Genomic DNA, 13,171 nt, shown 5'->3' on the forward strand with positions numbered 1-13,171 from the left:
CACACAGAAACGAACAATATTATAACAATGGCCATCTTCCTGACTTGGTACAGGACACTTTTAAAGGGAAATAAAAGTGGTGGGTTAAACCTGGTTTTAAGGCATGCCAAACCTCGCACTTTAATGGCACAGTTAAATATAACATTGAAATGAAAACAAAATATTACAGGACTACAATACAAATAAAAAGCAGAACATATTAGACAAAGAAAAGCATGATTAATAGATAACAAAAAGCATCAGGTTTAAAATTCAATACGCCAAAAACGCGTCTAGTCCACACGAGACTCACCAGTGACGAAAAAAATACAAAATTGTACAGCACTGAAGATCAAAAGTTGAAAAGGTTTTGCCAAATACGGCATTGTTTGTATGCCCAGGATAAGAACATTCATATTATATAAAACAATTCACACTTTAGCAAACAGTAAATTTTAACAAATGAATATGAAAGAGATATACATAATGAAACTGAAGTAAAAACTAATTACAGAAAACTAAACCCGAATACATAACGCCCAGATCGAAAGTGAAAAAAGTACAAAGTTGTACAGCACTGAAGATCAAAAGTTGAAAAGGTTTAACTAAATACGGCATTGTATTATGCCCGGGATAAGAACACTATTATATAGAACGATTCATGCTATTGCAAACAGTAAATTTTAACAAATGAATGTGAAAGATATATTCATAATGAAACTAAAGTATTAACTTATTACAGAAAACTAAACCCGAATACATGATGCCAAGTTCAATACAGCATAGACACACCGGAATCAGTCCAGGCGTTAACGCAATTAAAACAATGACGTCACATACGATGGCGAAAAGGCAAACGTTATGCTACATTTGAATTTATAAAATTTAGAAACAGCATGACGTCACACATGAATCCTGATACTTTTGATAACTATGAAAAAATATAATTTAAAAGTGAGCTAGAATTGGGATTGTTTTAAGATTATATTAAAACTAAATACTGATAATTCATTAAAACAAAATGCATATTGCAATACTTATTAATAGCAATTAACTGTAATATATATATGTCCAGTTTGTTATGAATCCAACTTCAAACGTAATTAATCGTACAAAATTAAATATAATTAATAAAGGCGGTGATTAATTTTTCTATCCGTAACACCTAAATATAATAAAAAGACGTCAACACAGTCTCCACGGATGTTTCTATAACCCCTTATGTGTAACTTGAGTTTTTGGTCTGTTCCCCTAGTGTGACAAATAACGATTCCCTTTCAGTGAATCATTTATTGTTACTGGTATTAAAGTCTTTTTATTAACTTACAGTATATTCTAATAGATTTACACAAAAAAGTCTACTTTCTTGTATTTTACATTAGGAAATGGGGAGAAAGAGTAATAAAAAAATACCTCAAAATGTTTTTAAAAAGGGTTATGTCCCTTGGAATGCTGGTAAAAAAATGTGTAAGAATTATAAAGTTTAAGTATGAGAGACTGGATTCTGATGTGTATAAATCCAGGGCAAAAAAAAAACCAAAACATGACACTAGTTGATACATACCTCAATGCTGAAGTGTCATCTGCAGACCAATTCAAATATAAGATTTTCCAACAGAATGCTCTTCAGAAAATGGTTAACACTGAAATGAAAATTCCCATGTTGTATAAACAAAACTGTAAGGGTAATTTAAAATTTGACACAGTAAACTGAATACAGCCTCGTCTGTCCACCCATTTGACTTAGCAAACACCCTTAAACTCCCATTTCAAGGCAATTTACCCAAAACGTGCTTTCTGTGTCTCAATCCATTCCGAATAGTCCATGTTTACAATGTATGAACTAGTTTAGTAATAATTTTAAAAAAGGAAAGTACTATAAGGTCACGAGAACACATGTAGTTTCCCTAAAAAAGTGTAATACCACCATTGACTTTCCCCAATTAGACTTTGTTAAGTTGGCATTTTTAATTTTTTTTTACTGTATTTACCTTTCTTTCAACCAAAGAAATACTTAGCATCAATAAAGTTTAATCCTTTCCAGTGCTACAGTGACAATTTCACACTATAGTTCATCTCTATAAGAATGTAACCATCACCGGAAGTAAACAACCCAAATTTTACACTGTTATTTACTGACTACCTGCTTTGGTAACTATGTAACGTTACCTTTCCAAAATATTTTGTAAGACCATCAAATAAAAAAGGAATGATGCTTTCAGATACCCAATATACATGTTTATGACTCAGAAAAATTAGAGTGCATTGAAATGCAGGGTTAATTTTCTACAACTGTCAAATTCAAGGGAATATTTTTTTAGACCTACTTTCGTATACAACCGGATGTGACGAACCATGATTTGGTGGTATTACACCTAAATGCATTGTTCTAAGGGAATATTAACTTTCTTGCAATAAGAACAGTCACGAACAGGCTGTTAAACTAGGTAAGCAAATGATCACATAAGATCTGTACTGATACAGTGTGTTACATGTCCTCCCTCTTTCATCTCATTACCCATGATAGTTTCTTTCATCTCATTACCCATGATAGTTCTTCTATGGAAGGAAGGAGATATGGAACATATATGCAACACCAAACTATATTTAACATATAGACAACTTTCGAGTTAATCCATTCCGTCAATGTTTCTTTGATTCTTTTGTACCTGAGTCACGTGATATCAATGAACTTGGGGGCATGTCTATTTCCGGTTTGTATTGTTTACATTGGAAACCCGGGAAATTTGCAATTGAAAAGCATGCCCAAGTCTTACTGTGCAGCGGAGGGCTGCAATGCCGACGAAAGGAAACGAGGAAGATACGAATTTATGGCAGGCATACGTTTTTTCCCGTTTCCCATACTTGCATATCAAAAAAAGAGATGGACTGACTTGATAAGGCGAGATAATTTTGTTCCTGGCAAGTTCTCCCGTCTGTGTTCTCGTCATTTTATTGATGGAGAACCAAGTGTGCTGCACCCGTATCCAGAGCTTTTCGCTTATAATAACTATAAGGAAGTTGATGACCAAAGGGGAAAATCTTCAATCTTGAAAAGGGAAACCACAGTTACACCACATTCACACAGCAATGATACTGATGTTAGAGAGGCTCCCAACATAAAAAGACAACTTCAAGATCATACCTGGTAACTACTTTCTTTAAAGTTTCAAAAATTTTAATACAAGTTTTTTCTGTTCTTTGAACAGTTTGAAAATAAGACTCCAGGTAGAAAATTATATAATTGTTCTTATCCTTTTGGGGCTTATAAGATAAGATAAGATAAGAAAACTTTATTTTGTTTCGGCATGAGTACAAATAAGCAACACAAGCTCTAAGGAGCTTTTGACCGAATATATTAAATAATATGTATTGCTTATTGCAGGTTGATGAAGAAGGCAACTGTCATACTATATTTTTGCCAGTTTCAAATGAAGTGACTGTAGAAACCACCAAGAATCAAACTAGCAGTGAAACAATGTTTCGTAAGTTTATTTACATGATTTAAGCTATTAAAGTGTACCCAAAATTATATCTAACTGCAAGAAAAATGTATGTTTTTCTTCATGCTGTCTAATTTTATAGCTAGAAAAATACATTATTGTTCTTTGGGTTTACTTTAAAGAATTAAGACTTAATTTAGTATACAATATTTTTCAGAGATGCCTTTACATCATGAGTACATAAATCCAATTCCTTATCGTCCTACATTTTGTGACAGTGAGACCCAAACAGATTTGTCAATGAATGATATATTTGAATTAGAGGCTAACATAAAGCAGATGAAGTTTGACCAGGAGAATTTAGTCAAGACAGAAGAAAAACCTTGTTTGACTGCTGAATTTGTAGACAAAATTACTTCTACAGACAAGAATGTGTCATCATACCTTGGCATTCCTTCAGTAATGGCTCTTCTTGGAATATTTGGTAAATACAAAATACAATAATTTGCATTAAACCATGTAAATTCAGGGTTCCCATCATCTTTGCAGTAAACAGTCAGACAGTTTTGAAAGATTTTAACGTCTCCAAGTCTCAAATACACTCTAGTGAGAATCTTTATACTGTTTGCAACTCAAATCAAATCATTCAACTGATCATAAATATAAAAAAACTTCAAATGAGCATTTGAAAATAATCTCATATTAACATGATTCTTGGCAAATCTTTTGAATCTTCTTGTAAGTATTGGCTTTGTTCATTGTTGAAGGCCATACAGTGACCTACAGTTGTCAACATCTGTCATTTTGGTCTCTTGTGAACAGTTGTCGCATTGGCAATCATACCATATCTTCTTTTTTTATATTTAAATGATTCTAAATTATGAAGACCATGTGGTATGTACATGTAATAACAAAAAATATAACTGAGGACTATACATTGTTGTTCTGTATATGTTTATTAGTTTATTTTGTCACTGTGTTGCTGTATAATTGACCTATACCAATCATTCTATATTGATACTTTAAACCTTTCACTTCCATATGAGCCTGTGTTAGCAAAATTCATTATCTTCACTTATTTTTGTAACAGGTTCAACACACAAAGACAAAGTGTAACTCATCATATTTATAACATCACCTTTGACCTTGTTCAATGTATTTTTATTGACTTTTATGGCTCTTTCTTCTTATTTTTAAGATTAATAATGTGTCATGCCATAGACTGATAAATATTATTTGTTTTCAGCTATACTTGACAAGGCATCCCCATCATTGAAGTACTGGAGGGGACATGAAGGAACACATCATGATGCAAAATACCAGTTAGAGAGCTCAACAAAAAAACCTGGTCCTTCAAGAAAACTGTCTCGGTACAATGAATTTTTAATTACACTTTTGAAAATCAGGTTGGCTTTACCTTCATTTCTTTTGGGAGATATTTTTGGAATTTCAGAGTCAAGAGTTTCACAAATTTTTTCAACCTGGATCAATTTTATGAATACTGTTTTTACTCCTTTATTAAAGTGGCCAAATTCCAAAAAAGTCAGAAAACATCTTCCAAAATCTTTTAGAACAACTTTTCCTAAAACAACATGTATAATTGACTGTACCGAGATATTTATTCAGAAGCCGACAACACCATCAGCTCAAGCCCGTACATACAGCACATACAAGCAGCACAATACATACAAAATGCTTGTTTCTATTACTCCTACTGGAGCATTTAATTTCGTTTCGAATTTATGGTGTGGTAATGTATCGGACAGATACATCACAGAGCATTCAGGATTTCTTGATAATATCAAAGCAGGAGATGAAGTTATGGCAGATAGAGGATTCCTGATTCGCGACTTGTTACTGGAAAGGAAAGCAACTCTGAACATTCCTCCTTTCACCAAAAAATGTGCTCAAGGAAAAGGCAGATGTCTTTTGAGTAGAGATATTACAAAAACTAAAAAAATTGCTAAACAGAGAATTCATGTGGAACGAGCCATTGGACGCTTGAAGAATTTCAAGATTTTATCAAATACTTTACCGTTGAGTCTTAAACCATTGTCAAATCAAATAACCAAAGTTTGCAGTTTTCTGTGTAACCTTCAATCACCTTTATTAAAAAAATAATTTGAAATTTGAAATTCACATTGTTTATTACAGTTTCTTCTTTTTCATACACATACATGTAATATACAAGATCTTCATTATTTGAAATATATATATGGTTTATTAAATCCATGTGTTTACTGGTTAAAAATGAATTTTTAGCTTTTAGTTTATCATTGAAAACTTTTTTTCAGCTACAAACATCTCTTATATTTCAGTTAAATATTTTTTGGAAATTCAGTTACAGTTAGGCAAAAGAATTGCTTATCTTTCCATGTTTCAAATTGAAAAAAAAATATTTGAGAAATTAATTTAAGATTGCACTTAAATGCCACTATTTCTTTTTATTTATTGATTGCTGTCTTACTTTTCATTAATTGTTTTTTGTATTACTTTTTCAACAAACCATCTAGATGTAATCTTTAAACTTTATTGAAATCCTCAATAACCTTTCACGGAAATTCAATTATACCCTTTATTTAGAATGTGTTTTAATATCAAGATGTACCATCAAGAGTAAAAATAATAATTTTCTTCCTCATTTTTATCAATTTAACAAAACTGGAATATTTTTTTGTATGCATCATATTAAATTTAGGTACATGTACAGTCTTGCTTGTGTTAAAAGCTTTTAAATTGAATAAAGTAAAAAAAAACATGTTTTTTTCAAATGTAAAGTACATGTAGGACATTGTAAAGTTTTTAGATACATGTATATTATCTATTTAAACAGTTAATTATACTTTGATTGACGGCATCTGTTACTTGCACTTTTCTTTTTACATTATGGTCACTCAATGGTAATTTAGTCAGATTGTATAGCTTGTACAACATATTTATGGAAAAATTTCTCACATTTTACAATGATGTCATTGTATTGATTTTTGTCAAAAATAATTCTGTCGACTGCAATACCTTTCTTTGTGAAAAATACAAAATCACACCATTGCCTTTTACAAATCCCCATCTGACCTTGTATTTGGGTATGCCATGAAGATGATTCCTTTAGTCTTAGACAATTGTTCTCATCTTTGTACACATGGTAATGAGAGTCTAAGCAGGCATCTAGAGGGTTTTCATTTTGATGCATAAAACTGCACTTAATTTCCAATAAACCCTTCCCACAACAGCTACAAGACACTACTCCATCAGGGGTGGCTCCCATGAATGGAAACTCTGTACAAACATAAAGACCACAATTGTCAATTTGAACATTTTTGTGTTTTGTCCTATACATTTCATTGTAAAATTGTCTAGCCACAGGTTCATTCCTTTTGCCAAAGTTAACTGAAGGACATGACAACATTTTTTCCTGTCCTAATAATTTCTTTAAAATATAGTTGGTAGGTTTATCATTAAATCTGAAATGACAGACAGAATGAAACAAAGAAGCTGTTATCCTACCCTTCCTATGCTCAAACCATGCATCATTGTCTGATTGCCCCCTTGTTAATTCCTCAATTTTAGAAATTATGCTGTCTGAATAGACAGTTTGCAAATAACTTGCCAAAGATTTCCCTTCAGACAATGAGCAAGATGATACAGCATCAGAAAGGGTAGGGATTTCAGCCTCTGCTTCATCCTCAGATGCATCACTTGGCGGGTCGAGGACTTGTAACACAAGGGAGTCTGTGCCTGAAAACAATTTGTACAAGTCTTTTTCAATACTTCTATGTTCCATTGTACTGGCTGGTTTGTAATTTTTGGTCATGGGGGTTCTTTTAAGCTTTGTTGAAGTGTCCCGCCTAATTTCCATTTCATCAATTTCCATTGGCTCTGATTTCTTCTTAGGTTTATCCCATGTGCATACCACATCTGTACATGCTTGTGTGAACCTGTCTCTGTGTCTTTCACTAAAACTCTCAATGGAAAACAGCAAAGCAATACAATGCTTGCATGCCCCGTTACCTCTGAAATTTAAAGTGCATTTTGCAAACCCCTTTCATTGAATTCTACCAGACAAGACTAGTTTAATTAGCACGATTAGATAAACTTCACTGAAAGAAGGTAATAGATCTTATATATAAATAATAAAATTTTATAACAACATAATGACTATCTTATCGGGGCCTTTTATAGTTGACTATGCGGTATGGGCTTTGCTCATTGTTGAAGGCTGTACGGTGACCTATAGTTGTTAATGTTTGTGTCATTTTGGTCTTTTGTGGATAGTTGTCTCATTGGCAATCAAACCACATCTTCTTTTTTATAGACTCAAGAAAAGTGTTACTATTGGCACTGATTGACATGTATCATTTTATATCATTTGTGTATGCCCAATTTTTCATCAGCCAGGAGTTGCAAAGAGTAGTTATCATAGAATTCAGTGATAGAATTGGAATAAATTTTTACATGTTTTAATTCTGAATACTGCTACCATAAAAAAAAAACCTGCATGTATAATGGAACCATGTATGCAATGAATACTATGATGTACATGTGATTTTCATTTTTAACAATATTTATATTAATATTTCTATAATTGCAAGTAAGTTGAACGCACAAGCTAGGAGTATATCAGTAGTAATGTGTCATTTCTTTTCTGTGCATTTGAATGACCATGATGACATGTTTAGTACTTTCATGTCTGTTGTATCTTAGTGTCCAATAAAATTTACTAGACAACAACTTCAGTTCTCATATTATTTAAGCCAAATTCTTACATTGAAAACAAATAAAAGAATAGGATGAATGTATATAATTTAAATTAGTATAAAATACATATTTACTTTTTTGTTCACTCAACTTAAAATAAATTTTACCACATTCTGCTACATCTGGTTCTCAAACTTCAACATATCCGCATCATGTCTGGCATTAGAAAATACAGAAATCATTCACATTGTTGAAATAATGAAGCTAGTGAGAGAAACGACAGAAATGACTGTTTTAAAAATAAAGTGCACTTCAATGTTTCTATCATTTGCCACAGAAACTAACGATTCAGATTGCCACTTTCTCCAGGTTGATTAAATTTCAATTGTCTTGTTAAGAAATGAGTAAAATAACTGTCTTCATGGTCTTCTAGCTAAAAAAAAGCTATCAAGAGACACTTTCAATTTAAAACTTTGTAAGATGAATCAGCTACAGAATGTGTAACATGAACTACATTTTGTACATGTAATCAGAAATGTACATGTACATGTAGAAGCAGTCAATCCATTCAACATGATCACTGGTTGATATGACTTAACTATTTTATATGCTTTAAATCAACATAGTAAAAGGAAAAAGAGCAAGATATTTATTGAGATCACTGATAAAACATTATACCTGTACCTTTCCATACATGTATATTCAAAGAGAAGGGGAAAACAACAGTATTCCTGGTAGCCTGTATGCAATCTGATTCATGAAAACAACTGAACACAAAGCAACCTAGTTGAAAATATATTGAACCTTGAACAATGTGAACAACAATAAAATTCTAAACAAACTAGAAAGAAGAATCACTGCAACAAGGAGACACTTACGCAACACAAGAACAACCGCCAGAAACAATTTCACCAGAGGGTCTAACCAAAATCCATACATCATATGGAGATTCTTTCTGCCTTGTCTCTGGAACACAGGTACCACCAACATAATAACAGTTGCCATCAAATTGAGGACTAATCTTGACAGAATCAATATGGTTGGCTTGAAATAGTTGATAACCATTGTCCCTTTTGTAACTCTTTAGTTTGTCACCGGACCAACCACAATAATTCAGCATGTATACCAATATGTCCCCAATTTCAATGTTAGGAATAAATCTAAGATCAGCTGACCACACAACACTCGAAACCTCTGGAGCTATGACCTCCTTTCCCCCGATAACCAGTGTACGCCTTGTCAAACTTGAAATAGTGATGTCAGGTTCCACGTCGTTCTCCTCGTTCAATATAGGCAATTGAAGTTCCAATGCAAGATCACAAAGTTTAACCAGATGATCTTTTCTATAAAAGTAACAGGTTACGCCTCTCTTTTGTAGAAAACCTTTCAAATTGTTTACGTTTTGAAGTTTGAAGGACATTTTCGTTTTACCGGAAATGAACATGCCCCTGTGTCACATGACTTAGGTACAAACTAAGTGCCGAAAATATACGGAATGGATTAACTCGAAAGTTGTCTATTATATTGGTATTTGTATTGGATTGGACGTGATCGTTCATTGTTGGTTATATTAATTATTTCAAAAATAAAAGGACCTGGAATGAAATAATTGTTTAATCTACACAATTATCCCATATTACTAGCAAAGGTAGTATAGATAAATAACTGTTAACCGGATTTCAACAGCAACATCAGGTAATGATTCGTGGTTGTACGGCGGACGGGCAGGTTTTAGGTGGTCGGGCTTTCGGCTGTCTTACAGTATCTGTTCATTAACATGAAAACGCTTTACGAAATCTTTTCAAATTTAGAAATGTTGTAGAACTTTTTTGGAGCCAAAATGAATTGTTATTTTTTTCTTTTATCAATACCAAATAAAATGTATATTTTCATGAAAATGGTGCAGAAGAAAGTAACGTCCTTGTTAAAGTAATGATCGTAAATAATCTTTCACTAGTTTTCCAGATTACTTTGGCCCACATGTCATTAAATGATAACAATTAAAGATCTTGTTATTTTGTGTCTTGTTATGAACTATAAATAAATTCATTGTGTTGCTGAGCCAAAATTACCTGAATAAAATTACCTCAAATTTTGGAAAGAGTATGAACAGAAAAATAGATAATGTATAAATACGACGGATAAATTCTATTGATCTTTGGATACATTCTTTATCCTATTATGTTAGATTTTTTTTTAAATGTTATGTTCCTTTGCTGCTAAAACGTAATGAAATAACAACAACACAATGTTTTATCTTGACAATTCGTGTTCGTGTTTTGATTTAAATTGGAAAGCAACATTTACGTACACACATTTTTATGGTTCCTCTTTTTACTTGCAATTAAATGTTAATTGTATTCAAAAAAGTTAATAATGTGTACAAAAATCTGCAATATGAATAGAGAAAATTTGTGAGGGACAGAAATACCTAAATTTTTTCGATGGATACACTGTCCATTATTTAAATGACAAATGTCGGTTTCTGAACTGCATGATTTATTGACCATGAATGTCAAATTTTGTCAGTTTTTTGTCGTTTAATCCTTTTATATTGAAAGTGATCGTAGATCGGCAAAAATCTCAACAGCAAACGGAATATGCATACCAAGTTCTACAAACAAGTAACATGTCAAAATCTTCAGTAGACTGCTTTTTGCAGTAAGTAGAGTTATTGCACGAAAATGATATAAACTTTAAAAGCATAAATGATCAGCAAAAGGAGACCATCAAATAAGTCTAATTACATTAATATTCAGTCATACCTATATAAAACTTATTGCCTTAAAGAGAAGATTTTTACGAAGTTTATGTGTTTTTGCTTATTATTATTAAAACTGTAATAGATGGGTGGACAATCTAAAAATGGTTCTCTGTAACTGTTTAAACTCTTCATAGGAAGTGCATCGAACATAATCATGGATTTTCTTCAAACCTCACACACCTACGTTACTTGACAAAAGAAACAACGAACAGCAAAACCCATTACAACAGCACATTCAACCATGGAAAATGTAAGATCATTAAAATACTGTACTCCGAGGATGATTTTAAACGGAAAGTCCTTTATCAATTGGCAAAATCAAAAGCTCAGCAACTCGCATATTCCTGACTTAGTACAGGCATTTTCTTATGTAGAAAACTTGAGAATTGAACTTGGTTTATAGCTAGCTAAACCTCTCACTTGTATTACAGTTGCATCAAATTCACTTATATTGACCACGATGTGTAAAAAAAAAGATAAAAATGTCAAAAAAGGGACACAGCAGTCAAAAGTAAAATCACAAAAATACTGAACTCAGAGGAAAATCAATTCGGAAAGTCCATAAACACATGGCAAAATCAAATAACAAAAAGCATCAAAAACGAATGGACAAGAACTGTCATATTCCTGACTTGGTACAGGCATTTCCAAATGTAGAAACATTGTGTTATAATCTTAATCAGTATAAAAACAAACAATATTTAGAAGAAGCACAAAAAGGCATATATCAAATTCAATCAATGACACATATTCCCCGCCCCCTCAATTCTTTAGGTGCACTACCACAAAATCACGGTACGTCACATCGGGTTGTATAGAAAAATAGGTTGAAAAAAGATATTTGACATTGAATTTGACAGCTGTAGATAAATTAATCCTCCATTTTATTGCAGTAAAACATTTCTGTGTCATAAACATATGTCTTTAGTATTTCAAAGCACCATTATTATTTTTTAATTTGGGGTTACTATAGAATACTTTGGAAACTTTAGGTTACATGGTTACTAAAGCTTGTACACAGTTTAAATAATGGGGAAAATTGTATGGTTAATTTTCAGTGATGGTTATTTAAGAAATAATTGATGCCAGCTATACTTTATTGTAGTTTTAACATGGGTAGGCATTATATTCGTGATTATTTTTGCCAGAGCGATAGCGAGGGCTAAAATAACACGAATATAATGCCTACCCATGTTAAAACTACAATAAAGTATAGCTGGCATCAATTATTTCGATTCTGATTAGGACAATTACGGTAATATCTATGTTCGCTGTGTATAAAGTGTACGGTATTTTTGTAGGCTCTTCCATCAACCTTCCTGTCGATTTTTATCCAACTAGTTCATACCAGTTTGATTTGGCAAAGTTGTATAAATTTCTAAAATTCAAAATTGAAACAGATATTAATAAATTAATTTATTAACTAAAACAATATTTGTGTCACAATATAACAGAAAAGTTATATTTCAACAGTCTTTTCCTTTGAAGTCAATTTCTGACACGCACATTTTCAAGTCAATCGTCAATGGCGGTGGACGCACAAGGAGAATCGGGTAGGTCTTTATTTACTAAATTAATCGTAAATATTCCGCCGGTTAATATTGTAGCATTGGTAAATATGTTCATATCTGATAGAGGATTTCTTGATAAAGTTGTGCTGACATTCGAGACTTGGCAGGAGGGGCCCTTTGACAGAAATCCATTTATACTTGCGGTGGCTACACCTTTTAAAGTTGATCAAAGGGCACGCCTTTGTGCATCTGACGATTTCAAATGCTGTATTTATGAATGAGATTAAAATTAATACTGGGTGACAATCTTGTTGCGTTTGTAAAATGGATTGGAAACCTTGGTGGTATATTGGTAATTACGCCTATTTGTTTTTATAGGAGAATGGGGTTCGATTCCCTGCTAGGGTCAATCCATTTTATCAGAAATATGAAACAATTTTGTCATTTCAGTACAACAGTAATAGTAACCTATTTTTTATTTTATATTTTATCGTCGGAACATATGTTTCAATGAAATTAATGTACAATGACATGCCTTTTTAACAGGAGAGATGAAACGTGTTTTTAGGGGGAGGGGTTTTGAAGTTAGAACAGCCAACATGGACGTTGCTGTATCTAGGTCAACTATTTTCAATTACGAATTGTAACACATTGTTGTCATTGTTAAAGTATTAGTAACAAAATGTGTATCATTTTAGTGTTTGAAAGTGTTTTAATTTAAGGAAATACATTAAATGCATACCATTTTGACGAAATTCATTTTTCTGCCATAGTCAATA

The 13,171-nt window shown here is 32.3% G+C and overlaps 2 protein-coding genes across 2 annotated transcripts; one reads left to right on the top strand and one right to left on the bottom strand.

The window, feature by feature from the left end:
* The first annotated feature begins 3,110 nt into the window (after positions 1-3,110).
* LOC143066554 (uncharacterized) lies at positions 3,111-5,577 on the top strand. The gene is made up of 4 exons (XM_076239446.1): positions 3,111-3,127; positions 3,365-3,464; positions 3,640-3,906; positions 4,669-5,577. Exons 2-4 carry the CDS (start codon positions 3,458-3,460, stop codon positions 5,541-5,543), a joined length of 1,149 nt encoding a protein of 382 aa, XP_076095561.1. The 5' UTR covers positions 3,111-3,127; positions 3,365-3,457; the 3' UTR covers positions 5,544-5,577.
* A 739-nt stretch (positions 5,578-6,316) lies between these two features.
* On the bottom strand, positions 6,317-9,561 carry LOC143066791 (uncharacterized). Its single transcript, XM_076239602.1, has 2 exons — positions 8,996-9,561; positions 6,317-7,432 (listed from the first exon to the last, which is right to left on the bottom strand). The coding sequence occupies exons 1-2, from the start codon at positions 9,559-9,561 to the stop codon at positions 6,328-6,330; spliced, it is 1,671 nt and encodes a 556-aa protein (XP_076095717.1). The 3' UTR covers positions 6,317-6,327.
* Between the last annotated feature and the right edge of the window lie 3,610 nt (positions 9,562-13,171).

The sequence above is a fragment of the Mytilus galloprovincialis genome, chromosome 3, assembly GCF_965363235.1.
Source record: "Mytilus galloprovincialis chromosome 3, xbMytGall1.hap1.1, whole genome shotgun sequence".
NCBI lineage: Eukaryota > Metazoa > Mollusca > Bivalvia > Mytilida > Mytilidae > Mytilus > Mytilus galloprovincialis.

Bases quoted from the DNA above. Each gene is read 5' to 3' on its own strand.
- LOC143066554 (XM_076239446.1), top strand. The intron at 3,907-4,668 runs GTAAATACAAAA...ATTTGTTTTCAG, and splicing joins GGCTCTTCTTGGAATATTTG to CTATACTTGACAAGGCATCC.
- LOC143066791 (XM_076239602.1), bottom strand. From the start codon at position 9,561: ATGTTCATTTCCGGTAAAACGAAAATGTCCTTCAAACTTCAAAACGTA. The intron at 7,433-8,995 runs GTAAGTGTCTCC...TTTAAATTTCAG, and splicing joins GGCGGTTGTTCTTGTGTTGC to AGGTAACGGGGCATGCAAGC.